The following is a 13075-nucleotide window of genomic DNA, read 5'->3' on the forward strand; positions in this document are numbered from 1 at the left end:
CTTCTGTTGAATACAAAAGTAGTGTACACTCTCAAAAAATGGTACAATGTTGTACCAAAGAAAGTACAAACCCTTGTCACTGAGGCAGTACCTTTTTGTGAACCGAAATGTACCTTAAAACAAAGAAACAAGTTTGCACCATTGCAGGTGGTATTTTTAAGGACATGCTTTTTACCACAGGAAACCAAAATGTACTTTTGTTTTTTAAAACCTGCAGATACAATATTGTATCTTCATCAAAGGTACAAACGTGATCCATGAAGGTACCACTACAGTGACAAGACACTTAAATTTGTTCCTTTAAGAACTATTTAAAGGCATTTTGCTCTTTCCGAAGTGCATCAATTTATTTTCAGTTAATATAAAACATCAAATATTAATAATTTTAAACAATGTTTTAAATTTGTGTGTGTAAATGCACCTTTTCCATTTACCAAAAAGAATATAAAATACTTTGACATAAATCAAAAGATGGCGACGCAGTGGCGATGTAGGTAGTGCTGTCGCCTCACAGCAAGAATGGTTGCTGGTTCTAGCCTCGGCTGGGTTAGTTGGTGTTTTTGTGTGGAGTTTGCATGTACACCCTGCGTTTGTGTGGGTTTTCTCTGGGTGCTCTGGTTTCCCCCACTGTCCAAAGACATTCGGTACAGGTGAATTGGGTAAGCTGAATTGTCAGTAGTGTATGAGTGTGAATGCGTGTGTATGGATGTTACCCAGAGATGGGTTGCAGATGGAAGGGCATCCGCTGTGTAAAAACATGTGCTGGATAAGTTGGTGGTTCATTCCGCTCTGGCGACCCCGGATTAATAAAGGGACTAAGCAGAAAAGAAAATGAATGAATGAATAAATCAAAAGATTTGTTTTTTATAGAAATACATTCTCCCATGTACAATATAAAACTTTTTTTTTCTCCAATTTTCACACAATACCTTTGTAATCACTTATAAGTTGATTTAATTTACTTAATTTTAAAATAGAAATAGAATTGTGCAAAAGTATTTTAATGAGATGTGCACAATATTTGATTTGTTTTACAATACTGAAATGTCTGTATGAACACTTTGCATATGCAGGACTTTTGCCAGCTCATGTGTGTGGTTCAAAGCAAATGGTGCATATATCACTAATGAAAATGTATTTATCAGAAAATGGTTACAGAATGTTTATTAATATGGCTTAAATGTTTAGCTTACAATACTAATAGTTTTGTTTTATCAGTTGTTTTGTTTTATAGAACTTAATATTTAATGTTTATGAGTTTCTTTAAACATTATATGATGATTCATGTTTTAAAATGGAAATTATTCATAAAATCACTTTGCCTTTCCAGTAATATTTATTTTAATAGGTATTGTAATAAGTTGTCCAACACTTATTTACCTTTTTTATGAGAACAATTTTGTACCTTCATTTAAGTTGTACCATAAAAAGTACAGAACAGTATCATAAAGGTCTTTTCTGTTCCATATAAGGTACAACTTTTACAAAGGTACAAAACTATTCCTTAAGGAACATTATTTGTACCACCGTGTACCTTTTTTCTGAGAGTGTAGGGGCATTTTTTGTGACTATTGGTTCGAACATTGTATGAAATTCACAGAGCACGGTTTGTATAGATGCCTGAATAAATTATTTGTAATATATTCATTCATTCATTCATTCATTCATTCATTCATTCATTCATTCATTCATTCATTCATTCATTCATTTTCTTGTCGGCTTAGTCCCTTTATTAATTCGCCACAGCGGAATGAACCACCACCTTATCCAGCAAGATGCCCTTCCAGCCGCAACCCCTCACACACACTTATACACTATGGACAATTTAGCCTACCCAATTCACCTGTACCACATGTCTTTGGACTGTGGGGGAAACCGGAGCACCCGGAGGAAACCCATGCGAAGGCAGGGAGAACATGCAAACTCCACACAGAAACGCCAACTGAGCCGAGGTTCGAACCAGAGACCCAGCGACCTTCTTGCTGTGAGGCGACAGCACTACCTACTGCACCATTGCCTCGCCTGCTATTTGTAATATATTTATATAATATTATATTATTAAACATTTATAATACAAATAGTTTAAAATGAAGTTAAAAGGATAGTTCACCCCAAAATTAAAACTTATATCATCATGTATCATTTACTCCCCAAGTGGTTCCAAACCCCTTTTAAGGTTTCAGCCCCAGCTTAATATTAAACTTAATACATTTGATGCATCTTCATGCAATTTCTAATTTAATTACTGGAAGGCAAATATATTATTGCATCCATAAATTTAGACATAAAAAGATGTAAAGACATCTCTGCTAAGTTTCCCAGGCACCATGGAGTCTCCTCCACCCTCCAGAAGGATGATTCCTAAAGGTTTCTGTAACCAGTGTCCCCTCTCTTCCACCCCTCTGCCCACTGTGGTTTAGGAGTTAGCGCTCTGTAATTATACATGCACACACATACTCATGAACACACAAGTGCACATTAATGGACATGTATTCTAAACCGTCCTTTCATAATTGAAACCTTAGTTATTTCCTCATATGCTCATGTGAAAGGATAGTACACAAATATAATCAAACCCAGAGAAAAATGCAATCATACATGCAGGAGATTCTCTTATTGATGATCCGGTGCATTTGATATATGTGTCTACACAGATGCTGGTATTCAAGCCCATCATTAGTGGGACAGTGGAGCATCTGTTCAATATTTTCTTCTCTCCTGTACTTTTCTACCATTTTCCAGGCCTGTGTAGTCTGAGTAGTGCTCTGGTGTGCCCTGGCCTGTGGCAGTGAGCAGTAACCATGATGGGGCCAAACCGTAAAGCAGCCTAATTTCACAAACCACAGACTAGTAGCGGCCGTTCACCCAACTGCCAAATGTCTTTTTTTCTGGGCACACAGTGCCACTCAGATCTGCAAGAGATTCTTTAGGGCTGCATGATATATCGTTTCAGCTTCGATATCGCAATGTGAGCATCCACAATAGTCACACTGCAGGATCTGAGATGTTGAGTCAGGAATTATTGTTAAACAACAGCCACAATTCAGGATACCTGATATTATTGGGGTTACTGCAGAGTTAACTCATAAACGAGCATTTTAAAAGAGTTTAAGTCATTCAGACATTTTACCATTTTAACCTCAATAAAGATTTTATTGAATTATTTAGGCAATAAAGGCTATGCAATGTTATTTTACATTCAATCATTCTATTTCTGAACACAAATACTGTTAGACTCTCCCCTTTGCCATGATGACAACATATAATATTTTACTAGATATTTTTCAAGACACTTTTATACAGCTTAAAGTGACATTTAAAAGCTTAACTAGGTTAATTGGGTCAACTAGGCATGTTAGGGTAATTATTAGACAAGTTGTTGTATAACAGTGGTTTGTTCTGTAGATTATCAAAAAAATTGCTTAAAGGGCTAATAATTTTGAGCTTAAAATGGTTTTTAATTAAGAACTGATTGTATTCTAACTGATATAAAACAAAAAATAAGACTTTCTCCAGACGAAAAAATATTATCAGAAATACTGTGAAAATGTTATTGCTCTGTTAAACATTATTTGGGAAATATTTAAAAAAAGGAAAAAAATCAAAGGAGGCTATGGGCTATTAATTCTGACTTCAACTGTATATGTTTATTATATTTATTTAAGTTTATTATATTTTATGCAGATTCGATCCACTAAAAAACAATCCCAATCAGTCTAAATCAATGAATTACTTCTAAAGAGAGCTATTCAAGCCATCTAGTGAATTTGTATTCATATCCCCATATATATCACTATGAATGATTTTGATAATATGGGTTCCTGTGGGACATGAATGTTAAAAGCGCAAACTGGTTTATTGATAGAAGTTGGTAAAACGAACACACAGATGTGATCGATGACAAGATTATTATTTATTTATTTAACGATCTATTCATTTATGTAAACAAATCCATTAAATTACTATTTTACAGTTTTTTATACCCGCTTCGAATGTTATTACTCAATTGAATAGGCATTATCAGTGGTTAACAGCTGGATATGAAAATGGGCTGGATGTAGGCCAATAGGGGCCTTCTATGCCTACTGGTAGGCTCAGAATGCTGTTATCATCCATGTAATCAGCTAGACTAATAGAGAAGACTCCAGATACAGATCTATTTTAACATTACTGTGACAGTATGGGTTTTGGGTAGGGGTAGATGTAGACATTAATAATATGCAATTAATGGGAAATGTAATAAATAATATAAATAATTCTCCTTAACTTCTGGCTGCAGCCATATCTGATCTATAGCTGATTAACCATGTGGATGGATGATGACAACCTTTTAAGCCTACCAGTAAGTGCAGAAGGCCCTTACTGGCCCATATCTATCAGCTAATAACCACTGTTAATGCCCATTCATCGAGTTATAACATTTGAATTGTCTGTTTTTTTTCATCATTTCACTTACCTTCATGTTTGTTTTCAGACTCATAAAACAAACAAGAATATTTGAATGAATTTAAAAAAAAAATCTGTTTCTCCATTAAACATCTATTCAATCCAAAGCCATAATGCTTTAAAAGGTTTGTAAGGAGATCTTGAAAGGCAAAAATAATAATAATAATAATAATAATAATAATAATAATAATAATAATAAATCAATATGATTCATGCTGTTTATTCCACATGCTGTTTAATCCTGGCATGGTGAACCTACAGTACTTAACTTTGGCTTTTATTCACATATTCCAACATGGATCAGTAAATATAAATAGAAGCACAACCACACCTGCTTGACATGCTAGAACAAACCTCATTGGTTCATACGTGCTGGCATGAAATTCACAAAAAAACTTTTTTGGTTCAAGCATGTCAAGCAAGCATGCTTGAACATCTATGACTGAATCTTAATACTGTAAACATTATTTGCTCATAAGTGTTTATGAATAAACTGCTAAATCCTGAGCATTTATATTTCCTCTATGACATCATTTTGAAGTGTCAGAATTTAAAGTCAACTTTTTTGGAGTTTTCACCTTAGAGTATAGACAGGAAAGTGTGGGGAGCAGAGAGAGGGGATGGATCAGCATAGGACCTCTAGGCGGGAATTGAACTCGGGTTAACGTGAGCACCTGAGTGCATGTGTCAACCACTAGGCCATCTGAGCCAACTAAAGTCAACTTTTAATGGAGGGACAGCGAAATCTCTCAAATTGTTTTCCTAAGGTGATGAATTTCTTATGTATTTGGAACAACATGAGGGTGAATAAATGATGATCGAATTTTCATCAACTTGTAATTTATTTTAGGTAGAAAGATGGAAGCTTTGTCTTGTTTCCTGTTATTTACACAGAAGAACAAAGATGGCTGCAGAGTGAACTGATCTGCTTTAGAAAACTTTGATATGACTGAAGGTGTTATGAGAGAAAATATCATACTTTTATTTTTATCTATCCCTCCATCCATCCGTCTGTTCAGCCTCCAAGTATTTTGGTGTGTAAGACCGGATTGTAGTTCAGAATGAGCTTGTGTTGTATCTCAGTCATCACCAGCTCTCCGCCTGGATCCTGTCAGCAGACATCAAAGAAAAGCAGTGCGCTGGATGAGGAGTTGGGGAGGACAGAAGAGCGAGAGGTTCACGTTTATGTTTTTGGCAGGTTTCTGAAGCAAGGCAAAAGAAGTTGTTTGTTATCTTTTTTTCTAAGGTTTATCGTCAGCTGCCATAACTTTCCACTTCTGAAGTGAGAGAAATGAATAGCTTCTTGGCTCAGTACAGAAACAGAAAAGGAGAAGAGTGAGGGAGAGTGATAAAAGTAGGAAAAAAGAGTGAATGAAGGATGTGGGATGGTGGATACTCCACAGAAACTTGGCATGGGTTTATGCCTGATTATATATGGTAGGTCATAGAAAACCATATAGATCTAAATGGTTCATTAAAGAGAACTGCTTTAAGATGTGATAGAAGAGTCGGATAGGATGACAGAACAGAGAGATAGATAGTCTGTAATTTGCATTTACACACACACTCACTTTTGCTTTGGTGAATTTCAAGGATGTTGCTTCTCAGCAGCCTGGGTGGTAGAGCGTAACCACATATACATACACACCTACGCAAATCCACACACACACACACACACACACACACACACACACACACACACACACACACACACACACACACACTGCATCAGCAGACAAATAATACTAGTTCTTCCATGCTGGCTGAATCACAAGTGCTTTTGTAGACCACATCCCTCAGTGTTATTGAATTCGGGTCTGAATGGTACAATAATGTGATTTTTTTGTACTGCAAAGGCTGCGAATGATGTTTACTCTGGGAGTTCACTAGGTCAGCTTGTCAAACTAGTCCTAGACAAACAGCAAGGTAAATACTATTCATTATGAGCAACACCAAATTTAGCTTAGCTTTTCAAAATCTTCTCCAGGATGGACTGATCCTGGTGCTGGTCAATTTGAGGTATTTTTACATTTTTTGGTTTGCATGTGTTTAAAGTGATTGGTCATCTAGAAAGGAACATTTGCTTTTAATTTAACATTGAACTTACTCTCAGGTGATTTTCAGCTAAAACCATGGTCCATGGTGAAACATAAATGGCAATGCCATTGACTAATCTGCCCTTTTAGAGTCCAAATAGCATAAAAATGATGATACATTGAAGTCATTCATTCATTCATTCATTCTCTTTTCAGCTTAGTCCCTGTATTAACTGGGGTCACCCATGAACATGCAAACTCCACACAGAAATGCCAACTGACCCAGCCGGGTCTCAAACCAGTACCATCTTGCTGTGAGGCAATTGTGCTACCCACTGCACCACCGTGTTGCCCACATTGAATTCTTATTAAGCAGAATGATTAATCCGTGCAAGAACCTGAACATGATTTACTATGTTCTAACCTTTCCCTCTTCAAACAGCCCTGAGCTCATACATGAGTCTGGAATGCAACTTTATGGATATTAATTTACCTGTACATGTTTTTTTTTTTGACTCTCAAAGTGCCATTGACATTTTTTGAATAACCAAAGACCACCATTTCAGCTAAAATCTCCTATAATCTTCTTCTAAAGAATGAAAGAGACCTACATCTTGCCTGATTGTGAGTAAATTATTAGAATTTTATTTTTGGGTGAACAATTCCTTTAACAATTTGTAATACCTAGCTTGGATGTATGTTGGTTTTTAAAGATAGGCTAGTCGGATGCATCTCATCATTTAGTTTTGTTTATGCTAGGGCTAGTCAGTGGCGAGCTTGAAGAAGGCTCTTATTGTGAATGTGGGTGGTTGTGATTGTTGAAAGTTTTTTCCCTTCATTTTCTTTCTGTTTTTTCTCTCAACTTTGCCTCTAAGCATAGTTTGAAGGTGGTCCTCATTTCTATGTGGCACTTGGTGATCTTTAATGTAGGGATTTAGTTTGCTTGGTTGGATTTTAAAGTATATTTCCTTTCATGTTGTTTGGCCACCGTCACCAAAAGTGCTTCATTAGCTTTATTCATTCTGACATGTGCGAGCTGTTGGACAGAGAGTGATACAGTAACAACTGGAAATTTTGTAAGCGTTTACTTTTTTGAAATGAACATTTTATCAGACCCAGTGATACTGGTTCTAAATTGAAAAACATCCCTTTGAAACTTTTTTCTAGTTATCATTTTGTGTCTTTGATTTAAATTGCATAATTGCAAAATGATTCAAATGTTATTTTGATGGCTTGTTTTAGTTACTCTACTAGATATAAGTTAATTTTTAAATTACAATTCAACTACCAACCAGTCATTGGAGTGTTAGTTGAATAAGGGTTATGGCAGGGTCTTAAAAAGTATTAAAAGTTGATTAATCAATTATGAGAAAATTACAGCCCTTAAAAGGTATTAAAAAGTCTAAGTCACATTTTTACGAGGTCTTAAATTAAGTTCAAACGTTGTTCAACGTGTTTGAATCCAAAAAAAAGCGTAAATAAATAAATTTTCCTCCTAATATTAACAACGGCGTGCTCACGATTGGTTCGGGCCGGGGCGTCTAAGTCCAAGCTCCTTTGTCTGGGTGATGTCACGTTATTTGCGACAAATGCTGGACGGTGATGTGACACTCTCCACATGTTGTAAAACCATAGAGCAAAACAGATGGCAAAATGGGAAAATGTAAGTTTGCGTACTCCTGGTTGGAGAAAGACGAGTTTAAAGTGGCTGAAGCCTGTTGCTGAAAACAAACACGTAATTTATTATTTCAAGCTTTGTTTCTTTCGAGCTATCTGAGTTCTGTTGCATGGTTGTGCTCCATTGATTTATTTAACTACAACTGTTTATTGAGTTAAAGGTTTGATACAGATTAAGTGGCAATGAGGTCTTAAAATATTCTGAGAAGGTCTTTAAAAAGTCTTCAAAAAGGTATTGAAATTACCTTTAGGATTCCTGCATATAGATTCCTGTTAATAAGTTGTACTTATTAGTTGAACAATTAGTTGAAAAATGACTTAAAGTCAACAGAATGTCTGTGAAGCTATTTTTAACAAATCAACAATTTGGACTAAATGGTTAAAAATGTTTAGGTTGTTTAGGCTTGTGAATGAATATTTTAGGGTACAAAATGCTCTGTTGTGTTATGGTAGACAGTTTACAGTTACTAAGGAGAAGCTCAAGCACATATACAGTGGGAAAAGGTCTTTTCAGTTGGACAAAAGTACATGTGATTTGAATTATCTAGGAAATCAACTTTGATTCAATTAGATTGTACTTGTGCAAGGACACTTTAATGCCCTTCTAAATCAGTACTTGAACAATCAGTTTAACTATGACGCAAGTGCACAAACCTCGTATAGCAGATTTTTCTAACAATCATTTAGTGTATCCCTCTTAGACAAAATCCAGATCAAATTTAATGGACAACTGAACTGAAAAAAATTCCACAGCTGCAAATTTGACTTGTGTATATGACATACTGGAAGATAAATATTTTCATAATAAATCCAAATTTCAATGCATAACCTGGCGCATGATCTCAGTAATAAAAAAGAAGTATTGCAACCGGAGAAACAACTGTAGCACTTTTTCCTACATAAAATGCCTCAGAGTGCAGAGATAACACATAACACCATGTTCTAAGTACACGTGATGTGACACGATGCCACACCATGTGATAAAATGTATCTTTTCCATGTTAAAAAGAGTTTTTATCCTAAACATTAGTGATGGTGACGAGTGAAATTTCTGTTTAGAAATTATTTGTATTTTTGTGATGTCTCTGTGATATTTCTGTAATGTGATCTTTCTGAACATTAGCATAACATACTGACAATGATCACCTTTGATTATGTGCTTTATTTAGTGTTAATTGCTACCAGTGTACATTTGAATACCATTTTACATGACATCTATTGCCATACTGAAAGCAGAAGCTGATAAGTAAAGTATCTTGAAAGTAAAATAACTATCAAACAGTTGCAAAATGAAAGTCAGAACTGTGACTCAGTACAAGTCAACTATATCAGCCACTCAGTAGTCTATAAACCTCCTATAATGTTAAATATGATAATATTTAATAATTAGATTACAACATTTACCATTAGGAATACAGTTTCTAGTTTTTAAATGAATAGCTGGTATTTAAGTGTTTCTTTTGTGTTGTGCCGTGTCTGGTGCAGACAGACAAATTGCTTGTCACTAGAATCTTGTTCGTTACATGTACAGTATTAAGGACACTGTGTTAAAATGTATCAAATGTCAAGTGATCTTGCATTCAAAAGTGGATGTCTTGTGGTAGGAAACTTAACACTGTTCTGAGATCGATCCGTAGTTTAATGGAGTTCATAGGAACTGTTGAGGCAAGGCTTTTGATGTGCATCAAAAGTGTTCTGACATGTTTCGATAACACGTTTACGGACAGTTAATTAATAAAATCAAAGGTCTATACCTTTGAAAATAAAGTTGGATATTCCAATCCATTTATTGTCCATTTCGTCAAAAGTAAAAAAAGTAAACATCAAAATAGACATAAACCCATTCTCAGTAGGGGAGGCTGACGTGAAACTGACGTTTCGACACAGTGTCGAGTTCCCGGAGCGCAAGCATTTTAAAACACTACCGAATCATGATCCAAAACACCCAGGTCACATGACTAAAATGATTCAAAGCATTGGTCGTTTCAAAAGCATTTCAAGACCTGGCCAATCTGCATTTGACTGACAGGGTCTGAAAAATTTCAATCTCGTGCAGCCTAGTGGACTGTTCGCAGGCACAGAGTAACTCTGCTGAGTTCGAATTCCGACTTGTACAAATATTCTGAAGTTAAGACTTGATATATTTTAATAATTTTACTTTTTATGACCAAAACAAGACATATTTATTCACAAAGTGTTCGTAAGGATGTCAGACCAATGTAAAAAAAAAAAAAAAATTAAAAATAAATAAAAAACATAGAAGAACAGAGCATTTAAAAAACTAACATCTATAGTTGCATCATCCTGGATTCAAACCTAATATTCCTACATGCTAGTCAGGAACTCTCACCACTTCACTAAATCACTTGAAACATCAACTCTACAACATTGTGTTTAATACCTTAATTTGCATAACTGTTTCTTTGCTGAAGCTGTTGCAGAGCAATACATAAAAATATAGAAACGGATTTCATAACGTTTCGAAGCTGCGACCCATTTGCTTTGACTTCTTCAGTAGGTTTGAAGCCTCGCTTAGCCCACCACTAATTCTCAAGTCCATTACTTTCAGAAAGTTTGTTCGACCTTCTTCTATATCCCCTAGGTCATTGCTTGGAGAGCATAAATACATTATACACCCTCTAGTGGTGTGAAAGAAAAGTACAACTAAAAAATGTCTCCTACAGTATTCGACCAGTTTAGCAGAGTTAACACGCTTAGCATGTCTTCTTAAAATCTTATAACTGAATCCGTTACAATTCTTCACTATTTTATGATTCTATGTGCATTGTCCTTTTATCAAGCATCTTTTTGTGTGTTACTTATATTCAGTTATACCCATGTAAATATTTAGATAAAAACATAGCTTCCCTGAAGTGCATTCTCGAGGAAAGGCTACCAGCATTCAAATGAACTTTAGCCAACCTGAAGAAAAACTGGCTTTTATCCAGATGCAAGTGCTCCAGTTTTGGTGGCTGGAATCTAGACCAGCAGTCATACACTGACACACTCAATTTGCTATGCACACTTCATTTCATAGCACACTCTAATCAGTGCGCTCTATTCTCTGTTTTACGTCAAGAAGCTGCCCCTACAGCAGCCATCCTCACCCCCCCTCTAGTCTGCAGTCTTATGTAAACCTTCAGCTATGTGTTTGTATGGGCCTGAGCCCATTGTAATGCTGTTTTATAGACCTCTGATTTTCCAGGGCTGCAATTCACATTTGATAGCCTTTGATATTCCTCAGGTGCCGAGCCAACAGATACCTATAATTCACTGTTTTTACTAGATGCCAGCCAACATCTCAGGGCAGCACAAAGCACACAGACCATTTTTACAGTGTCAATATGAGAAAATCAACAAAGCACAAGATTTGATGCTTCAGAGGTATTAGATATCAGTCCAAAGTTCTAGTTTGAATATTTGAAGTGCTTATTGAATCTATGATTGTATGTGTTTTTGCAGCGATGGAGGAGTTGTTGGCAGAGTTACGAGTGTTTCTGGAGTTGTTGGACAGAGAGTATTTGACTGCTGGAGTGAGAGAGAAGAAACAGCAAATATTAAACATCCTGCACAGAGTTCTGGCCACTAGAGGTAAGCGGAAAAAAAGCCCTTTAACTGCTCTTTTGACCTTTGACCACAGTTGAACTCTTCACAATGCACTACATCTCATCATCATAACTAAAGTGTTCTTAAAATCAGTCAATCATTAAGGTTTTTCAGCATTTTGAATGTGTTGAATGTGTGTGCTTTGTTCTCTCAGAACCCTCATGTAAGACAGAGATACACACATCTCTCCCGGCCCCTCCCCAGATGCCCCTACCAGAGATTCCTCACCCCTGGATGGTAAGTGTTGCAAAATTACAATTCATACAGCAACTATTAGGGATGTAGTGGATCATTGGTGATCTGTATATACCATGCGATTTTGTTCTTTTCTTGTGTATAGTCTCTTTAAAGGTTACTTACATCTATTTTGGACTGTTTGGGATTACACTATTTTCAGTGTGTGCACTGCACACAATAAGAGCTGCCTCTCATTAAGTTCTCCTTTGGATAATCTTTGGAATTTGACAAAATGATGTAAAATTTCACCCATTTTAGTAAAAATATTTCTGTGAGAAAAAAGTTTGTGAAAGTAGTTAAATAATAACATACGGAATAACATGCCAAAAAGTCTAGTAAACTACAATAAATGTAATGTAATGTGTATTTATATAGCACATTTTTCGAGTTCGAACATACACCAAAAGCGCTTCACAATCATGAGCGGGTCTCTCCACACCACCATCAGTGTGCAGCATCCACTCGGATGATGCGAAGGCAGCCACAGGACAATAGCGCCAGTGCGCTCACAACACATCACCTATTGGTGGAGTGAAGAAAGAGTGATAGAGCCAATTCGGTGGATGGGGATGATTGGGACCCCGTGATGGTTAAGGGCCGAGAGGGAATTTGGCCAGGACACCGGAGTTACACCTCTACTCCTTACAAGAAGTGCCATGGGATTTTAAATGACCACAGAGAGTCAGGACCTTAGTTTATCGTCTCATCTGAAAGATGGTGAAAGTAGTCTAACAATAACATACGAAATAACATGCCTAACAGTCCAATAAACGACAAAAAAATGATTGTGTGAGATATGATTCAATATATGGACCAAACTCTACTTAACAAACTCTCAAAAACCTTGTCTTCATTGATTTTCTAATATAAGTTTGTTTGCTTTAGCAGTCCAGAAATTATGTCTCACTATCAAAAACCTCCAGTGGACAGTAGCAAAATGAGACACAGATTTAGAGTTCCACATGAGGTGGTTATTAATTAGCAAATAATATAAATATTGTAAAAGAAAACATTAGGTAAGAAGGTTACATTGTATAAAAACCCTAAAAACTCTATGTGACAAGATACACAGT

The 13075-nt window shown here is 36.0% G+C and overlaps 1 protein-coding gene across 4 annotated transcripts in view; it reads left to right on the plus strand.

The window, feature by feature from the left end:
* afap1 (actin filament associated protein 1) overlaps positions 1–13075 on the plus strand; it is a 95546-nt gene that overhangs the window by 35531 nt on the left and 46940 nt on the right. For all 4 annotated transcript variants that reach the window (XM_087276264.1, XM_087276266.1, XM_087276263.1 and 1 more), the window contains exons 2-3: positions 11622–11750; positions 11920–12002. In XM_087276264.1, the coding sequence (XP_087132390.1) occupies positions 11622–11750; positions 11920–12002 (212 nt within the window). The remainder of the gene's footprint in view (positions 1–11621; positions 11751–11919; positions 12003–13075) is intronic.

Source organism: Danio rerio, chromosome 12, assembly GCF_052040795.2.
Source record: "Danio rerio strain M-AB ecotype USA chromosome 12, GRCz13ab, whole genome shotgun sequence".
Lineage (NCBI taxonomy): Eukaryota > Metazoa > Chordata > Actinopteri > Cypriniformes > Danionidae > Danio > Danio rerio.